This window comes from Homarus americanus, unplaced genomic scaffold (genome assembly GCF_018991925.1).
Source record: "Homarus americanus isolate GMGI-L3 unplaced genomic scaffold, GMGI_Hamer_2.0 scaffold11022, whole genome shotgun sequence".
NCBI classification, from domain to species: Eukaryota; Metazoa; Arthropoda; class Malacostraca; order Decapoda; family Nephropidae; genus Homarus; species Homarus americanus.
In genome coordinates this window covers 11,755,904-11,776,662 of record NW_024737068.1, presented here as the reverse complement: position 1 = coordinate 11,776,662, position 20,759 = coordinate 11,755,904, and the positions used below count along the sequence as shown (strand labels likewise).

The 20,759-nt window shown below is 42.3% G+C and overlaps 2 protein-coding genes across 2 annotated transcripts in view; both read right to left on the bottom strand.

Moving 5' to 3' along the window:
* LOC121872960 overlaps positions 1–4,315 on the bottom strand; it is a 39,472-nt gene extending 35,157 nt beyond the window's left edge. The window contains exon 1 of the mRNA XM_042376106.1: positions 4,137–4,315. The gene's annotated coding sequence lies outside the window, so the exon portion shown is untranslated. The remainder of the gene's footprint in view (positions 1–4,136) is intronic.
* Positions 4,316–16,017: 11,702 nt separating this feature from the next.
* The window catches only part of LOC121872959 (actin-related protein 8-like), an 83,310-nt gene continuing 78,568 nt past the window's right edge, over positions 16,018–20,759 (bottom strand). The window contains exons 10-11 of the mRNA XM_042376105.1: positions 20,502–20,630; positions 16,018–16,248 (exon numbers count right to left, since the gene is read on the bottom strand). Of these exons, the coding sequence (XP_042232039.1) occupies positions 16,076–16,248; positions 20,502–20,630 (302 nt within the window). The 3' untranslated portion in view covers positions 16,018–16,075. The remainder of the gene's footprint in view (positions 16,249–20,501; positions 20,631–20,759) is intronic.

Sequence of the window (20,759 nt, the reverse complement as noted above, 5' to 3'; positions counted from 1 at the left end):
ATTATTGGCCTGAGAACATCATAGTTTCTCACGGTGTTTGTGAATGATGGTCAGAGGATGTGAGTGATAACTTCCGCTGTGTGGGACTCGCCGTCTGGCTGGGCTTTTCCTACTACCTCGGATTAGCATCATTTATAAACTATACAGGCACAGGCAGACCTGTTTTTACGTTGTATTTTTTAATAGTTTCTTTTTCGTATTCAACTGAAGAGTTTAAGTTATGATGCTAGGGTGCATTACAACGGAGAGTCACTCGCCACTATTTCATTATTCTTTGATTACCGTAATTTGGTCTTCTAAAAAAATTAATTTCTTCACTGAGAAATATTACGACACAGTGACTCCATTGGTGGGGCACCAGTAGTGTTCTATGTCTAGGTCTAGAGGGAGACGACAAATTGCATGACACCAGATTACTGTATATGGACGAGTATATCCTTACATAACGATACTATATTGTCTTTTGGTTACGTTATGTTACGTTGGATCATGTGATGACGTACTATATATAAGCAATTCCTGCCTTTGCTCAGTGGTCTGTATCACGCGGGAGTAAACATGAGTTGAAAGGAGCTGTTTTACTGTGGACACGAAGTAATGCATATCAGGACTTACTGAAAACATAGTGATATGTATCACAATTTAAACGTCACAAGTTTGTGTATCGCAGTGTAGTCTGTGTAGACATCACTTGTTGATAGGTATTGTGATATTAAGACTACAAGTCGATATGCATGACAGTATTGAAGATGCAGGGTGACCTGTATCGCAGTGTCGAGTTTATAAAATGTATAGCTGCACGTTACTGACTAAGGCTTCTGAGCGCTAGCCATCAACAAATCACAATTAAAAGAAATAGATACCAGGTCGCCAGCTGATGGTCAATACCTACCACAGTGTACTGTAGAGGTTGATGACCAGGTTCGAAACGAAGTTAGACCTCATTAGCTAAGTTAGATGGGAGATCAATAAAGCAACGCATGGTAAAGTCTTGTGATAAGGTTTAATATTTTAGAATGTGGGAATATGTATATCGGAGGGAAGACCTACACACAGTATTGACTAAGTACTAAGGTAGCCTCGCCTATGGCAACAACAGTGTGGTCATTTCAAATTAATCTGTTGACTATTGATTATGTCTGTAGGGTTTAGATATATTTATATATAATACCCAGGTTTAACGAACCACTTTTTACTGTTGTTTAAAATATAAATTAAGGCGAGAGGACACAGCCTGATAACAGAGATGATGATCCATGTTATAACACTACTACTACTTGCGTGAGTACTGCATCTAGACTGGACTCATGTTTCTGAACAAAGTCTTCACTGAAAATGATGAAGGTATAACAACCATTAACCTATACTTGCTACTAGATATTTACTATTTAATATTTCACGCCTATTGCTTCTGTTATCACTTCACATTTTTAATTCCAATTTTAATGTACAGTATTCATGATGTTACGATCAGGGAAGGTGGTGACAAGTGCTCCTGCATCTAATTGCCTTAGCCCTAAGTAGTGCGGAGAAATTCACTGGCGCATAATGTTCTCATCTACATGTTACCTTTGGCTTTACTCATCAAATTTTGTCATGTAACCTGTAAGAAGGGAAGACTTATTGTGAGGGTGGTGCAAGACAGATGTACAGTAGATAGTGAGAGTAAAGGCTATAAAAGAATAAGTACAAATAGCCACACGCAATTGTTCATATACAGTGCAGCACAGTAGTCAATTTCACTGTTTAACAAAGTGAATCTTCATAATCCACGTTGGTTCGCAAAAACGCCTCATTTATATTCCTTGCATGTACTGTACTGTGTATATGAGACTCGTGATGTGTAAATTATCATGTGTATTTAGTAAAGGACAGAACCTGGTGATTGATATCAACTAATGGACACCGATGTTGGGGAGTCTCTGGGATATTCACTCACTAGACTGTGTTTATGTACAGTACTTGCAAGATGTTGATGATCATGTACTGTACCTCTATTTCGAGGTACTATTGAATAACATTCGTGTGTGTGTGTGTCACGCTAAATAGGGATAATCGTTCGGTTAAGCCCTAAAACGCAACTGACGTTTTTGCCAAATTTTATGTAATGTATCACGTCTACCATTTATCCGCTAACTAGCCGTTCGAATGGTTGATCTGTTCTGTATTTCTTTGTTGCGATCTTCATTGCCCAGTCCAGTACAGGAGGAAATCGGCGATGTTTGGCAGGGTCACACTGGATAACGCCCTTCTCACAACTGACCTGGGTTGGAGACTAAACCCAGGATAGAGGCACGCGTGTTACCTATTACATGTAACTTCTAGAAATTACTTTATTAATGGTAAGATTTGCAGTTTTATTTGTTAAAGACGTGTAATATAATAAAATCACCAGCTTATAATAAAATTGGGTTAGTAATGAAACCTTTAATTTAGCACGTATTTTGATTATCTACAATTCTGTACGATTCTCCCTATATAGCCTACATGGTTAAAAATTTAAAGAAATAGAAATATCGCCATTTCTCAATTACCCCTAGGTGAAATTTTTTTTAAAGTTTCAATAGTTTCATCTCTCGGTGTCATCACTCAATGAGACAAAATAAATACTGTATTGTTGGGTATTCATATCGTTATTTGTTGTCTGACACATATGATAATAATCAAATTGGTATCAAATATACTATATACAGTATTGGTATATAGTACTGCAGTGGTTCGTCCAGCCGTCCTTCACTCTTGGTGACACAAGTATTGTGACTTTAATTATAATTTTTAACGTTATGGTGATGTGCGTCTCTTCTTTAAAATGATTGATTAAATTATAACAATTACTTTCCTTAGAACTTCTACTATATTTAGGTTAGCCGCGTCAACAGCTGTATACACTACTCGGTCGCTCACCAGCGGAATCACTGCCTTTCAACGGTGAAGATTTTTTAATATGCTCCTCTAACCCACCAAATCCACTTTGGACCACGTTTTTAAAATAATATGAGTTAGAATTCTTTAAGTTTTATTTAGCTGCGTCAGCAGAACTATACGTGTCTCAGTAACGGAGAATGTCACTTACTGACAAAGAAAAATCAATGGATGAGTGCTTCACCTTCACTATATCTGTTTGTTTTACATAACCTATTTTAATTGCCCTTTATCAAGAAAACCTCTACTGTACTCTTGATTTAAGTTTCTTCAGCAACGTTTTCCTTATTAATAGTTATTATTTCCTTTACGATTATAGTTATTTCATGTTGTATGTATTTATATGCTGTGGAGTGTGGATTATGATGGTGTCCAAGAAGGGATATAATACAGTACCGGAGAACGCCTTCACATATTCTTTGTGCTCAATTTCTATTCATTTGGTCGCTCATACAAACATTGGAATAAGTATGGTGAGTTAACAGAGTCCCTTGTGGAATTTACGCAACCAAAACAGGTGTGCGTACTCCATCATTCTCTACATTCACCCGTATTCTTTGTTATATCAGTCTTAACTGAGCGTTGTAATAAAAGATGTAACTAACGCATCACAGACGTGGTTAGGTGCGGAAATTTTGTGGGGTACATATTGGTGTTTTGGATGTGTAATTTCCTCAAGGGACTTTGTAAATACTGTATACTGTAATTGTACTATTTCAGAGAACATTTTCCGAAACTGAGCGGTATTTTGCCTGTGACCCGAGTCACTCCCCTGACACAGATCGACCCTAGTGCTGACGTTCGGTCGAGAACTTAAATACATGTCAGCTGACCAGTCTACTGTGTAAAGTGTGTTGACATGTTAGTGATGGCTCAGGTATACAGGTGTGTTACCGGTGTATTGTTGGGATGGTAAAAATTTGCAGGTTTGTTTTACAGGTATTGGTGGTGGTGGCGGCAGAGGAATACGGGTGTAGTAGTAGTAGTAGTGGTGGTGGTGGCGGTGGCAGAGGTATACAGATGTGGTAGTAGTAGTAGTATCGGTACTATTAGTAGTGATAGTGGTGGTAGTTGTAGTAATGGTGGTCGAGATATACAGGTGTAATAATAGTGTTGGGGGTGTGAGTCGAGTCTCACACACACACACACAAACACACACACACACACAAACACACACACACACACTACCTGTTGCTGTATAGCGTGACACTTACCGTCGGTGTGTGTGGCGGAGAGCAGGAGTCTTGGCTTGTGCCGGTAGTAGTCGGTGACGACGCAAGTGGTGGACGTGAGCGTGTATAGAGGTGGCACAGGTAGCAAGTGATGGAGGACGCGGGGTACTGAGCGGGCAAGTGTCGGGGCGGCCTGTGAGACTCGGGTGGACAAGCGCTATAAGACACCCACGACCACGGTAGGGGATGGGGGGCGGGGCGTCGAGCCCCGCCCCCCATCCCCCTTAACCCGCCCACTGACTGACGTCACATCTGAAAGTAAGTACATGTAGTGTATTCCTTTGAAGAGGGGGACCGGGTGGAACTTTGATCATCCACTTCTAGGAGGCACGCTATAATGATAGTATAATGACAATAATAATAATAATAATAATAATAATAATAATAATAATAATAATAATAATAATAATAATAATAATAATAATAATAATAATAATAATAATAATAATAATAATAGTCATAATAATAATGTGTTCTAGATTGAGCTTCATTTACAAGAACCAACAAACATTAACAATGGAACAGATGACCCACCATTGTCCGGCCTTCCATAGCTCCCCCTCCCTTCCTCCAGATGGTGGTTAGTCACAGGTAGTTGAGGCCCTGGGTGTGCCAACTGGCCTAAGGTCCATTTCGTGTATTCTTTGGCTCCCGTCTCCACCTCCCTTCTGCGTCACCAAGGTTCCCCCAAGACCACACATCCTCGCTTCACCCGCCCTTGCTTCTCCCTCCACCTCCAAACTATGCATCATCTACTTTACCCACGCCTTAGGATCACGACGCCCACACCTCTTCCGTCCCCCTCTACCTCCCTCTCTTGAATCCACACACAGAACGCCCACACACCTGGGACGGGACCTCCCCCACATCGTATTATCATCATCCCCGGGCTGGGGAAGGCGAAAATTAAACTGAATGGATGAGACACGAGGATGAGCGCTATTTTGTTGAGGGAGGTTGACTTTACGTGACATAAAAAAGCTCATATTGGACACCTCGTCCCTCACAAACCTTGTTGACCCCCGCCCAGGCTCCACATTCTCAAAGGTACGTACGCTCATTATTTCTCGTAGCTGACGAAGTAAAATATTAACGAACTAATTTACTTCAGTTCATGTGAAAAATACTCAAGTTTCAATGAGACTCAATCTTAAGTTCACACCGTCATGCCACACCAATTTATGGAAAAAATTAAGCTAATTAAGCAAATTTTTTCAAAGGAATCTAAAAATTAATTTTTTTCTCGTTATGGTGTTTAGTAAACATAATTAGTTGAGGTGGAGACTTGTGTGATTTTGAATTTATGCTCGAGCCTCATGTTTGGTGCTTTAGTTCAAACAACCAATTAGGTTCATTGGTACATCTTTACATACACGATCATTTAACACCTTGTTGACCTCGTCGTGACGACCATCACCACCATCACCACCATCAAAACCACCTCACCACCATTATCACCGCCAACATCATCGCTACCGCCACCAACATCATCAAAACCACCACCACCAACGTTAATGCACGAGCTACCGGCTGCAAGAGTCGAAGACTAGTACTTAACCGAAGATTATAACAGATCCTCAGTAAGAGCTGCTCATGGTGTGGTGTGCAGCTGTGACAGTCAAAAGTGTGGTAGGTAAAGGGTGCTGTGGTCAGTAATCTGGCGCTCCACTACGCCTGGTTTAACTCCCTCCACATGCCTCGATTGGCTTCCGTGATGACACTCTATCAGATAGTGAGGTCGATCGTCGTACACTAATTGGTATTTGACATAATCTCGCTCATTGTCCGGGCTGATGTATCTTAGGACATTTGAGTTTGTGCACGTTGCATATTATTTAGTTTTATATGGTGTTGGGGAAGTAGATGTGTCTGAGTACATTTTATCATGGGGTGTTTTAACTCTCCAGGGGGGAAGCCACGACAATAAACATAAGGTGGGGGCCTGAGAGGAGACAAGCAGAGGTGCCCTCACAACACAAGGCAGCAGCGCAGCAACCTGAGGTGAAGCTGCAGCAGAAATAGACAGGAGGCAGCAGATCTTAGATACGAAACTTAAAGGCGACTCAGTTTTTTAATAGGTTGGAAAAAAGAGGGAGATGGAACAAAGAAGGTAACGAATACAAGCATAACACAGGTGTAGGAGATGTGAACTCTCCGAACAATCTGCCAGAGAGTGACGTGATGGTACCGAGTGGCGCAGGTACGGAACAAACACATTCTGATTTCTGAAGTCAGTTCATGCCCAGTGTTTTACCAACAGAGCGTTTCAAAGACGTGACCGATCGTACAAGTGGCTAACAGGTCAACAAGTGGCAAAGAGGGTATAAAAGTATAACATTTATTAGTGTTCGAGTAGTGTGCTGATATTTTTCTGATAACTCTAACTTATGTACCCCAACAGTTTGGTTCTCGTTGTCCCCAAGTCTCTGCCGTAAAGTTTAGGGTTGCCATACGTCCGTATTTTCCCGGACATGTCCTCCATTTAGGTCTCGAAATCTTCATCCGGAAGGAATTTTTAAAATTCTTCAAAAGTCCGGAATTTTACCTTCCATCATTTTCTCCACGGAAAGAAACATGAAACTGTAATGACGAGAGAGAGAGAGAGAGAGACTGTGAGAGAGACTGTGAGAGAGAGGAGGTGGAAACAGTAGAGATCTTGTTCAGTTTTCGTCAGCTGATAAGTCACGTGTACGCCTGTACAGTGTTGTCAACTTAGCTGCTAACAGTTTTTGGGGTAACCTGTAGTGCCATATACTGCTTTTCCTTGTTCTTCAGCCGCGCGCATTATTATAATTTTTTTTTGTATTTAGTGCTATTACAGCCATAAATGAAATGTTGAAAGTATACCATTTTTTTCTTATGGCTTTTTTTACACTGTAGCATTTGTTTTTCTTGTCCTGCATTTAAGGCATTTTAGCAATTTTCAACCATAATCTAGCCACTTTCGCTATATTATTTACGTGTGTCGACGACTATGACGGTGACTGGTGGTTGGCCAGTTGTAGTGGACGTCTCCCCTAGAAACTGCGTAGCTGCATCCCACCTGCGACGCCTTCCCTAGCAACCAAACGAGCGGCGTCACCAGATGCTACCGTATCCTAGCAACCGAGCCAAAGACCGGTTACTTCTCGGGTTTTCCCAACATGACTCATAGATGACTCACGGCTGCTGTGTATGTTAGCTCTGTCTCTCCATTGAGATTCATTCTGGCCTCACTTCTACAACATGCAACACCTCCTCCTCTGCCGCTGCCTGGCGGCCCTCGCCTCTCCTCCGCCTGCCTGGCGGTCCTCGCTCCCGCCAGCGAGCATGGCGACTCACCAGCTGTCCTTCTCTGAGCTTCCTCACCAACCAGCTCTCATTCTGGCCATTCTACTTGAACACGCAGCACCTCTTCCAGCAAGCTCCACGCTGTCCAGCATTCATTCAACCAGGAGGCCAGCAACAGGCAACATCTTCTCTAACGAAGCTCCTGCACATCTACCTCCTTCAACACGCTACTCACTGAACGTCTCTACTGAGCAGCTCCTCACCACACGGCACCTCCAGCACCAGACTGTCTATTATATAACTTATATTATACGAGAAAACCACCTTAGAGTTTCCATCCATCCTGAGTGCTAAACAACATTATACCACGAAATCCTACACAGTCTTTAACCTGCAGTGACAGTGTTTGATCTTGGTCTTTGTTGTGGGTTTGTCGCTTGGTGCCACAGCTAGTGCTTACGATTTGTAGTACTTTTCCAGAGCATAAAACGGTCACGGCTGCATCAAGGTTACATAGCGCCAAAGTGTGTGCCAGGCGGGGGGGGGGGCACATGATGTCTTTGGGAACGTCCTCTTTTTTTATTGTTCAGATATGGCAACTTTACTAAAGTTTATCTGTTGTTTCTCTTAAAAATCCTACAGTATATAGCTTTATTGTTAGGTTGTATCTATTATATTACATTAGGTTTGATATAAGGATACTTACCATCCGTGATGAATCTCAGTGTAAAATGATGATGATAATGGAGATAAAATGGCAATGGTTTGCCATGGGAAGGGAGGGAAGAGGAAAGATAGAAAGAAAGTTATAAAACGGGAAGTAAAGTAGTAGAAAATAAGAGCAGGTGGGCTATCCACCTAGGTGAGACGATTTGATTGGCTGTGGTGATAGCCTCACCAAGAGGTCGCCCGAGCTCAAAGAGTATGGGGGGGGGGAGCTGAGCTAGCTAGCAAGGAGATATTTGTTATTGTGTTGGTTGGAGAGGTCTATTATGCCCTTGTGTAACTAGTAAAACGCTCTCATCTTTTATTTTTAATATTATGGTCGAAAATAAGGTGTGACTGGCGTGAAGAAGTTATTTATGCTGTGGTGTATAATAGGTCTGGTTCTAGGGTGCTTGTTAGTGTTGGTCAAGAAGAAGTGTAATTAAGGTGTGTTATTTGTTTACTGTTTAGTGTAAAGTTGTTCTGGCTCTTGAGGGTTATAGAGAAGGCTTTTAGGCCACCAGTTGTGTGATCTTGTGGTGTCCTCTGTCTTTAGTTGAGTATATATTTCGTCTTCCATGACTTCTAGTTTGTACTGTAGTGGACTCCTCCCCTACAAACGCCGTGTGTCGCTGACTAGCCGACCCCCTCGAATTCACCAGCCTGCACCGCCTCGTGTCTAGGTCACCAACCAGCGCTGCCTTACATGACTGAGGTCAACCATTAAGCCACGCCTACCTCCGCTATATAAGACCTCACCTCGTGGTGACCTATCTCTTTCTACCTACAGCCACCAGCAAGCAACACCTCCTCCTCCGCTCCTGCCTGGCGGCTCCCACTCCAGCCGGCGACCATGGCGACCCACAAGCTGGTCCTCCTCTGAGCACCCTCACCAACCAGCTCTCTCTACTCAACGCTTGTAACCATGCTGCCTTCCCAGCACCAAGCTGCATTGTACATCCAATACAACATGTATACAGAGAGCACATTGTGAGTTTCCTTTCTCCATCCCATCCTGAGTGTGAACCAACATCCCGTACCCCACAAATGGTGACCCCCGGAGATTCGCACTCACACAGGATGGAGGAGAAACCGATCACTCTCCCAGTCTTCAAGCAACATGGAAGACTGGCTTGTCCACACAGAGGCAGCTCTCCTCGGCTCTTCAGCTACTGTCTCTACACCGCAGGTTAGACACCCTAGAGCAGCTCTGCTACTCTAAGCAAACAGCCGCTCCTCTTCCTGCCCCAAGCACCACGTCCTACCGACCCCAGCACACCCGTCCTGCCTCAGACGCTGCCCCCGGCCCAGCAGTACCCCCTGCCACTGTCCTGGACCCTCCTCCGCTCCTGCCTGGCAGCCCCTGCGCCTGACGCGGCCCCACACATCCTTTTTTTTTCCCTCAGGTACTCCCTGCTACTGTCCTGCACCCTGCTGCTGTAATGCACCCTGCTGCTGTCATGGACCCTCTTGCTGACGCAGCCCCTGCTCCTGACCTAGACCCACACACCCCAGCAGGCGCATCTGAGGACTCCGTACCTGCTGCGAGAGAAGCACAACATTCATCGCCTGCACAACCCTCCTTCTCCCTCTCTTCTCCCACAGATATCGTGTGTCTAGACAGAGTTGTCTCCCCTAGCGGCCGGCTCATCCACGCCCTCGCCGTTATGTCTCATGTGGCATACAACCCTGCCGACAACAAGTCTCCTGCACCGCCCGTTATGCCTCACATGTGGGATGCAACCCTGCAGACAACAAGTCTCCTGCACCACCTGGAGTGAAGGGGGAGTATTGTAGTGGATTCCTCCCCTACAAACGCTGTGTCGCTGACTAGCCGACCCCCTCGAATTCACCAGCCTGCGCCGCCTCGTGTCTAGGTCACCAACCAGCGCCGCCTTACATGACTGAGGTCAACTATTAAGCCACGCCTACCTCCGCTATATAAGACCTCACCTCGTGGTGACCTATCTCTTTCTACCTACAGCCACCAGCAAGCAACACCTCCTCCTCCGCTCCTGCCTGGCGGCTCCCGCTCCAGCCGACCATGGCGACCCACAAGCTGGTCCTCCTCTGAGCACCCTCACCAACCAGCTCTCTCTACTCAACGCTTGTAACCATGCTGCCTTCCCAGCACCAAGCTGCATTGTACATCCAATACAACATGGAATGTGTATGATCTTTAGTTTCTGTGTATTAGTTTTTATTTTCCATTTCTTCTCGTAATTATTGATTTATATTATGGCGCGAGCTGTTTTTAATGCCATCATCTGTTTGGCCTTGCCTGGATGGCGGATGATCTGGGTGACATCATCAGCATATGCAATGTATTCACAGTGCATTGGTGGCGGCATGTCTGAAGTGTAGATTGTGTAAAGAGTTGGGGATAAGTTACTTCCTTGTGGTACTCCACTATAAAGTCTGAAGCTTGGGCCTTTGTGAGTGCCTATTATAATGTGTGCTTCTCTATGGTCTAAGAAATTACAAAGAAGAGAGGTGAAGTTGTTAGGTAGTTCTTGATTGGATATTTTATATTTAAGTCCCAAGTGCTAGACCTTATTGAACGCTTTTGCCACGTCCCTTAAAACTACGTTGCACTGTTCTTTATTATGCATTGCGTTTGCTATACTTTCGTATATAAGGGCAATGGCTGTGTTTGATGAGTAATTAGCATTGCAAAATGTCAGTAAAATATTTCAAGGGTCATTTTGGCCACTAATTACTCTGCAATCGAATCGTGGACCACATATTCATAATCAGCAAGCTCAGGAGAACACATACTGTGATTTTCAGCAAAATCTAATTTTTGGCTCAAAACCACAAAAATGTAAGTCTTACACCTTACAAAAATTTTGACCAAAATATACTTTTTTCTCAGAATTGAAATTTAAGGGGTTTAACTAATTAAGTACTCTCAGAATAACACACAAACCCTAAATCACACCTTTGGAAACCCATAGTTGATGAGTACAGTGATTAGCATTACAAAATGTCAGTAAAATCTTTCAAGGGTTGGTTTGGCCACTAATTACTCTGCAATTGAGCCGTGAACCACATATTCATAATCAGCAAGCTCAGGAGTACCCATACTGTGATTTTCAGCAAAATCTAATTTTTGGCCCAAAACCACAAAAATGTAAGTCTTACACCAGTGGTGTCAAACTCAATACCTTTCGAGGGCCAATTCTTATTTTAGTTACCCTCTTCAGGGCCAACACAAGTGCTATATCACATATTTGCAGGATTGAAGTTTACAGCTTCCCACATTGCCTTACCTGGCTTACCAGGAATACCTCATCTGGGTTTGTCTGATCTTAAGTATGTAAAATTCATTTTACTAAATAAACATGATTATATCTATTTCTTTCATAATTTCACGGATGTTAATTTTACCGTCATCCCGCGGGCCACACCTGACCATCCCAAGGGCCACATCTGGCCCACGGGCCATGAGTTTGACACCCCTGGTCTAAATGGTTGTACAATGGGAAAATTGGGGTTGGGTCTTGGGTGCCTGGAACCAATTAGAATTAATCCCATAGGTTCTGTACTTTCGTTATTGCATTTTTCGTTATCACGCACTCGGCGCAGTCCCAATTAGGAGTGATAACCAAGGGATGACTGTACTGTACAATAAAGGGTGAAATAGGAACTGAGTTTGTATGGGTAGAAATTGTGGAAAGGAAGAGAAAAACTAATTGTGGGAGTGATTTACAGGCTCCCAAGTCTTGGGAAAGAAGCAGCTCAGCCCATATGGCAGGAAATGAGTAGGGCAGCAAGATACAACAACCTGTGCATTATGGGGGATTTCTACTTCAGATATATTGACTGGGACAACATTAGTAGGTAACTAGGAATCCGAAGACTTCCTAGACGCAGTACAGGACAATTTTTTAAAACAACTAATTACAGAACCTAGTAGAGGTGACAATATATTAGACCTAGTATTAACAAATAAAGAAAATATTATCAGAGATATCACAATAGGGGAAGAACTAGGGAACAGTGATCACAGAGAAATCAGGTTTACCATAAATTGGGAAACGAAAAATAATGACAATATGGTCAGAGTCCCAGACTTTCGATCGGCGGATTATGAGGGGTTAAGAAGGTACCTAGGTGAGGTCGCCTGGGAACAGTCAGATCAGTCTCCAGTAGGAATGGGTGAGGTCACCGGCGACACAACATTCATGATGGCGATAATAAATTCACTAGTATACTACGTAAAGCACAGGAACAAAATATACCATGCAGAAAATTAGGTCAAATAAGAATGAGCCAAGGTGGATGACCAAAAACTTAAACATGACATAGGAATAAAGAAAGGAATTTATAAGAAATTAAAGGGAGGGGAGGAGCATCTCAGAAATAGGTATAATGAACTATCTTGGAATGTTAAGAAAAATGTAAGGAAAGCAAAGAGGGACTACGAAATCAGGATAGCAAGAGAATCCAAGGCGAATCCCAAGGGATTTTTCCAGGTATATAGGACAAACGTCAAGGACAAAGTGGGGCCTTTAAAGTCAGAGAGAGGGGAAGTGATCGATGATAGTGAGGAAATAAGCAAAGCATTAAACAGCTACTTCTTATCAGTTTTCAAGAAGAAATTCATGAGGAAATGCCAGAGGTGGAACTGATATTTAGGGAAATGAAAGAAACCAAAGGATATCAATTATCAGAAAAGAGGATACCTATGAAGATAAATAAATTAAAGAAGACAAAATCTCAGGGCCGGATGAAATCTTCCTTTGAGTTTTGAAAGAGTGTAAGGAACAGATTAGCGGACCCCTAATAAATTTATATTACAAAATCATTAGACACGGAGTTGTGCCAGACTTGTGGAAACAGGCAAATGTAGTACCCATATTCAAAAAGGGAGACAGAGCATCAGCATCAAATTACCGGGATCAGTTTGACGTCAGTAGTGGGGAAATTTCTTGAATCAATTATAGCAAATAGCATCCGATCGCATTTAGAGAAAACAAATTAATCTATGACTCTCAACATGGATTTACTAGGGGAAAATCTTGTCTAACAAATCTGCTGACTTTTTTTATGAAAGTCTATGAGGTAGTAGATAATGACAAAAATTACGACGTTATTTACTTAGACTTTAGCAAAGCATTTGACAGAGTACCGCATCAGAGGCTTCTGAGAAAAGTTAAAGCTCATGGTATCGAGGGGAAAGTTTTAAATTGGATAAAATCATGGCTCACCGATACAACACAGAGGGTCACCGTAAATGGTTTTAAATCTGAGTGGAGCTGTGTAACTAGTGGGGTTCCCCAGGGGTCAGTACTGGGCCCACTCTTGTTCATAATCCACATAAACGATCTAGATACTGGGATCAGCAGTGACATAAGCAAGTTTGCGGATGACACCAAAATAGGCGGCAGATTAATTCAGGGCAGGATGCAAATGCACTACAGGAGGATTTAAATAAACAGCAGGAGTGGTCAGAAAAATGGCAAATGAAATTCAACATCAGCAAGTGCAGTGTACTGTACTTAATATTGGAAGAACAAATACCTGTACTGTCAATATATACAGCCTTAACAACATCAACCTAGAGAAGTCGACTTGTGAAAGAGACTTAGGGGTACTCTAAGCTTGGTCTTTCGGCCTAGAAAACAGTGCATTAATGTTCGAAATAAGGCAAACAGAGTATTGGGTTTTATATCTAAAAGTGTAAGTAATAAGAGTGCGGAGGTCATATTGCGATTATATCTAGCGCTAGTCAGGCCGCACCTCGATTATGCTATTCAGTTCTGGTGCCCTTATTATAGAATGGATATCAATTCACTTGAGTCTGTGCAGCGAAGAATGACGAAAATGATTCCGGGACTTAGAAACCTTCCCTATCAAGATAGATTAAAGAAACTAAACTTGCATTCCCTAGAAAGACGAAGAGTGCAGGGAGATATGATATAAGTATTTAAGTGGGTGAAAGGAATCGATAAAGGAGATATAGATAAAGTTCTTATAATATCCGTGCAGGATAGGGCTTGTAGCAACGAATTTAAGTTGGATAAGTTTAAGTTTAGGAGGGAGGTAGGAAGAAACTGGTTCACAAAAAAGGGTGGTAGATGAGTGGAACAAGCTTAACAACTTTATAGTAAGTGCTGGGACGCTGTAAGTTTTAAAAGGTTAGATAGATTCATGGACGATAGAGTGGTTATAACTCTCGACAGGAGCTCCCATTCACAGGCCAACCGACCTATTGCAGACTTCTTATTTTCTTATGTTCTTATTTGTGACAAAGCCATTCGTGATTGTTACAGTGGATTGTGGTCCTGATGAAAACCCTGGGTATGAAAAAATCATCAAGTGTGCTGTTGATTACTTTTGCACATATGATCTAGATGCTCTCTTCAATGCAACAAATGCACTAGGTTGAAGTGCATTTAACTGAGTTGAATGACGTATGGCCCTACTTAGCCCTGATCTAGCTGGAGTCATCTTACCTCAGGATCATTTTGGAAGCCATCTTAATTCTAATGGAGAAACTGTGGATGAAGAATTGGAAGAGCAAAATTTTGCCCATGCAGGGAAAATTCTTGCTGACATATATGGTCAGCTACTGTTATTGATGGCTACCCAACAGTTGCTGAAAATATTGATCCACAGGAAGGAAATGAATCAGAAATCTTTGAAAAAGTCCTTCCTGGTACCAAAACATGTGCAAGAGTGTCAGTATTTTCTGCAGGTCATCAAATACCAAAATACAACTTGCTGTAATGCACCAAGAAGTTCTTAATTTTCAGTTATTGCCATCGCCACTTCCCCTTATTATGTTGTCTTGATGATTTGAGTGCCAAATATCCACTGCTCTTTGTCAGTCTAGTACTGGACAAATCTGTGCTACCAGCTCGGGCAGTTAAAAACTTTCCAAAAGGCCTACCATATGATTTGGTATGTCGTAGTCTGAAGAAGGAGCTACAGAAGTGCATCTATGGAACATTTGGCAAATACTTTGCCTCAGTCAAGTCCATGACTTCATATATTAAGAAACACTGCTCGAGTCGCAGTAGCCATTCTGTTGTGAGTACTCCAACAGAAAGGCTGCGACCTCAAAGACTAGTTGCCAAGAGACAAAGGGAATTCATGTGTGTTGTCAAGTACCTGGAAAAAGAAGAGTATGAGTGGCACATGGAGGAAGAATTGAATACTGAGGGACTTGAAATGCCAACTGAGATCAGGGCTAACAAAGGAACACCAATCATGACTGTACAAAGTAGAGAACCAGTGTGGCAGGAAGACTGTTAGATCTGGGACAACGCACATGAACCACCCCTCGACACTTAAATATTTACACTGAGAACTGAGTATTCAGAAATATATTGTTTTTTTGACATGCAAACAATATATCAGGAATTTATTACATAAAATATATTTGCTTTCATTCTTAAAGTTGCATTACTTGGTTTCACCTTTATTTGAAAAGAATAGAATATGCGTGCATTTTACAAGGTATAGAAAGACCTTAGTACTACTGTACATATATTTTCTTTGTAATTCTTAATACACTTTTAGTATTAAAGACTTTCAAAGATTACATCTGTGTTATTTAGGCTTTATTTTATTTTTTACTGTGACTTCTTCTGACACCCCCACCCCTCTGTAACACCTGACTTGATACCCCCCCACCCCCTCTGCATTATATAATTTTTGAATGGCCCCATTGCTGCAGGGAGATGAAGTTCCAGATACTTTACAGCACTTCTCAAACTCCCTCTGTGTCTCCACACAGCCTAAACAGGTATGTAATTTTGTTTGATACAGTTATAGTATACTCCTGGGACTCTTCAACTTTAACTTATTGAAATTGTTGGATTTTTTTCTTCATAAAACAAGGACAATACAGTATGGGGATAAAGAAGAAAACATTTAATCAAGAATGTTGTTTATCTTTTATTACAGAATGTTATACAGACTGGTATGCATGTAATTTACCATATAAATGGACATTTTTCCCTCAAAATCTTAACTCCATGCTTGTTCCACTCTGACTGCTGTATCCATAGTTCATTACTTCCTTCTAGACAGGTCATCAGTGCTGCCCCCTTCCAAGCTGTCATACATGGGTCCATATCCTTGGCACGTGTGATGATCTCTATTTGTTCTGAGGAATTTTTTTTTATTTGAAATTCTTAAAATTTTTCGATATGATAAAGTTTTGGTATTACATTCTCATTAAATTAACTTGGTGTGTCAGAGTATAGAGACTCGTTATCATATAAGTGGTTCCCTACACTATTTTAATTGATACGTGTACATTAGCACTCCTGTACAGTATTTCACATTACTGGACACTTAAATCCAGAATGTTGTAACACTAGACTAGGGATGCCCTGACTTCCTGGGGGGGACATACACATACACATGCAGTATACAGCCATGACCTCCTGGGGGACACACACACACATGCCCTACAGCCCTTGACCTCATGGGGAACACCAACATGCCCTACAGCCTTGACTTCCTGGGGAGACACATACACGCCGTACAGCCATGACCTCCTGGGGGACACACACACACATGCCCTACAGCCCTAACCTCCTGGGGGACATACACACACACACACACACATGCCCTACAGCCCTAACCTCCTGATGGCCATACACAGGCCATACAGCCGTCCTCCTGCGACACTCACACACACACACACACATGCCCCTACAGCCCAGACCTTCTGGGGACACACACAATCATGCATTACAGCCCCGACATCCTGGGGACACACACAAACATGCCTTACAGCCCTGACCTCCTGGGTGGACACACATACCATGCCCTACAGCCTGACCTCTGGGGAGCACAAACATACCCTACAGCCCTGACCTCCTGGGGGACACATACACACACATCTCCCTACAGCCCTTAACCTCCTGGGGAACACACACACATACCCGACAGCCCTGACCTCCTGGGGAACACAAACATGCCCTACAGCCCTGACCTCCTGGGGGACACACACACATGCCCTACAGCCCTGACCTCCTGGGGGACACACACACATGCCCTACAGCCCTGATCTCCTGGGGGACACACAGACGCCCAACAGCCCTGAGCTCCTGGGGGGGACACACAAACATGCTTTACAGCCCTGACCTCCTGGGGGACACACACACACATGCCCTACAGCTCTGACCTCTTGGAGGACACAAACATGCCCTAATGAGTTGCCTATACTGTACAACTATGAAATATGGCCCAAAGAATAAATTGTGATAGTCAAAAAGAGTAAAATAATTATAGAAACTTAATTATATTGAAAAATGCTTAGCTGTTCCCCCACCAGTGGCAGTGAGGGAGAGTGGATCAAGTGGATAGGGTGGAGGGGCATATAAAATTTCTTCTAATAGTGGCATTGTATAATGTCATTGATCTTTGGTCAATAAAATACTAAAGAATCGAAAAATGGAATGCAAAACAAGCAATACTCAGCTAATGAGAAATGAGGCGTTCCGCATCAGAAGGGGGTGAAGCGCCAAATTAAAAAAGCTGAGAAAAACGCGTTTAAAGTTTTTGAAGTTCAAACAACTAGAGGGTTCATTTTTTTTATCGTGCAGCTCAATCCCCCTCCTAACGATCTGGGAAAACTGAAAGTTAGTGCTGTGAATAGTTATTATTTTATCACGAGTTGAATGATAATAACTACCCGTGATGTACAGTTGTTTGATCTTCAAACCAACAATAATTGCGTTTTTCGGCAAAATTTTCTTATTATTGTGGGCTAATACTGTAAAACAAGTTAATGATCACCAAAAAACAGCACTATTCTTACCCCCCCATAAATGAAATAATAAAAAACTCATTTGCCTATCAGTATTTATCTTTCTGTCCCTGTTATTAGCCAAAAATTTATAATATTGTTAAGTATAATATTGTGTAATAATAAGGAAACACCACTACACTCATCCCCCCCACCATTAACCTCCCCCCTCAATGTAATTAACATAAGAATACAAAAGCGGAGAAAGTTTGCATAATCTTGGGTAAAAACAGTATTATGACAATAATATTACAATCTTACTTTGTTTAGTTCCTTCATTTTATTATCCCTGAAGATCATAGCAACTTGAAGTTACGTAAATCCTGAGGAGTGCGTATAACTTTAATGGCCTCGTCATAATCAATCATGTACTGATCAAAGTCTTTCTCTGCCCTCTCTAAAAATTGTCACACAGATTTTTCATCAACTAAATCATTGATTATTGATGCCAGCAACAGTTCAGTTTCATCATAAGACTGAGGTATTGGCTCACTTTCACTAGCATTCGTTGGGTCAGGCTCACTTTCATCACTATCAAGGTCAATGCATGTCTCGTCACTGTCCACTTCTACCTCCTCACAGTCTGTATGTTCTTGTTGTGATGCTGACCTGCCTTACCTTGACGACTTTATTGGTGTTGTAACTTACAAACTCCTCACCCAAATTCAGTTTACGCTTGGCAACCTCCTTTGCCCACTCGTCAACCCGACGCTCTCTCATCCTGCCTTTTTTTCTATAGGCCCTTGGGGGGTACGCTCCCGACCCCTGCAATCTGCATTACGTGGTGCTCCACCACCATCACTACCACCAACACTAGGCTCCCCAACATCACCAAGTAGCCCATCACCATCATTCTTATGCACATCACCTGCACCATCGCCAGTAGCACTTGTATCAACATAATCAACACTAAATTCACCACCAAAATCACTATCGTCAAGCATTACTGGGGTGTCCATGTGAGCACTGGCGTCAAACAAACGCTCAGGAATAATGGGCTCCTGAACCCACACCAAAAGGCCTGGCCTCACTCGAGTCTTGCTTTAATATCGGGCAGATATTGCACAGCACTTCTCACACCCGTGGAACACGAATAACGTCAATGTTACACCGAAAAGTTATCAAAAATAGCAGTAGAATGTTCCCTGAACATCCTGATGCTAAAATATGCGCCAAAACTAAGGAGGAGGCAGCATCTGGGCACGCAGATTGGCCAAAGAGCTGTGATGTAGCAAGGGGAAATCCATTGTGATTGGCTGCCTCGGGGGGTATGGTCCGAGGGAGGCACGCTGTCATTGGCTTGCGCTCCTCTCGCTCTGAACAGGATGTTGCTACTTTCTTGCACTGAGTGCACAGCCAGATACGTAGCAGCAGGCCTGAGGCGAAATCACACCTTATTTTTGAAGCAATTTCTACCATAGTTCTATTCTAGCTAGAGGGTTACATCCAATGCCAACATGTAGAGGAAAAGTGAAAATAGTGATACCCATAAAAAAGTGCATTTTGGCCGGGGTGTCGCTTCACCCACTTCTGATGTGGAGTGCCTCAAATAGAGTATATGAGGCCCCCCGCATCGTAAGGGTTACTCGTGCCAAAAATTGAAACCGAGAAAACCGCATTTTAAGTTTTCCAACTTCTAACAAGTATAACTTTGTTGTTTTTTGAGATACAGCATTAATTTTTATGCATTTTGAAGCTAAAGGACTGTACTTGCAGATGGTAGGTAGAGTGTCATGAACTAATGTACTGGGTTGTTGCAATGTTAACTTGAAGCAGCAAAACTCCCACCCGCTTATGGTTTTTTTACTTTAATCGATATCAGAGTATAGATCCCACCACAACAAAAGAGAAGTGAGGAAGAGGGAGAGAGGGATTCCGCGCTCATTGGCTGGAGGGGCCGTGACATAGATAGTAGATGCTCACTGTGATTGGCCAGGCGGAGGAGGAGGCTGCGGGCTGGCCACTGTGATTGGCCACCCGTTCCTCTCACTCTCTCATTGATGGGACGAGAGCACCTGATGATGCAAAAGCCAAGCCCATAGTTTCCTGTCTGCCACAAATCGATGTTACTCCCTATTTTCAAAGGGCCTTCAACCTTATTTACAGTCTAGTAAGGAGATCTTATCCACTAGACCGAAAATAGTGGTTTCCAACAAAAAACAGGTTTTGCCTGGGTGGTCTGAGTTACCCTTACGATGCAGAGGGCCTCATATGATGTAATGCATGAACATGTAGAGTGCGGCCACTATACTCAGTATAATAAATAATAAAATAAATAAATATTGAAGTGATAACCGTGGTAACATTATGAGATGTACTTATTACCACCATGCTATTGTACTATACCAGATGATACTAAATGTTCCATAATACTTCCTGAGTACTGCCTGAGAATCCGGAAAATCCGAAAATCCGGACCGACCCAATCCCCAAGCAGTCCGGACTTTTGGACTTCTACTGTATATACTGTAACTGTACATTACAACTTTAGAGAATTAAAATTTTGGAGAATTAACCAGATCTACACAGAAAAAATTCTGAAATAAAACAAGAATACAACCACACATAATTAGTACATAAATATGCACACTTATTATTACCTGGACGATATGCAACAGGAATCTGTAATGCCAGTCTGCTTTGTAGCCATTTCCCAATACTCTTAAATTTTGCTCCTCCTCCAACAATCAAAATACTGCTGTACATTTTTCTCTTCATTTCGTCACTTTCTGCAAATGGAATTAAAGTTTATTAACAAAATAAATTAGTTTACTCTTGAAGGCATAATTTTTTTTTATTCAATGAGCACTACATTGAAAATTGACTTTTTTCCTTGGAGTAAAGTACTCTGATAAGTT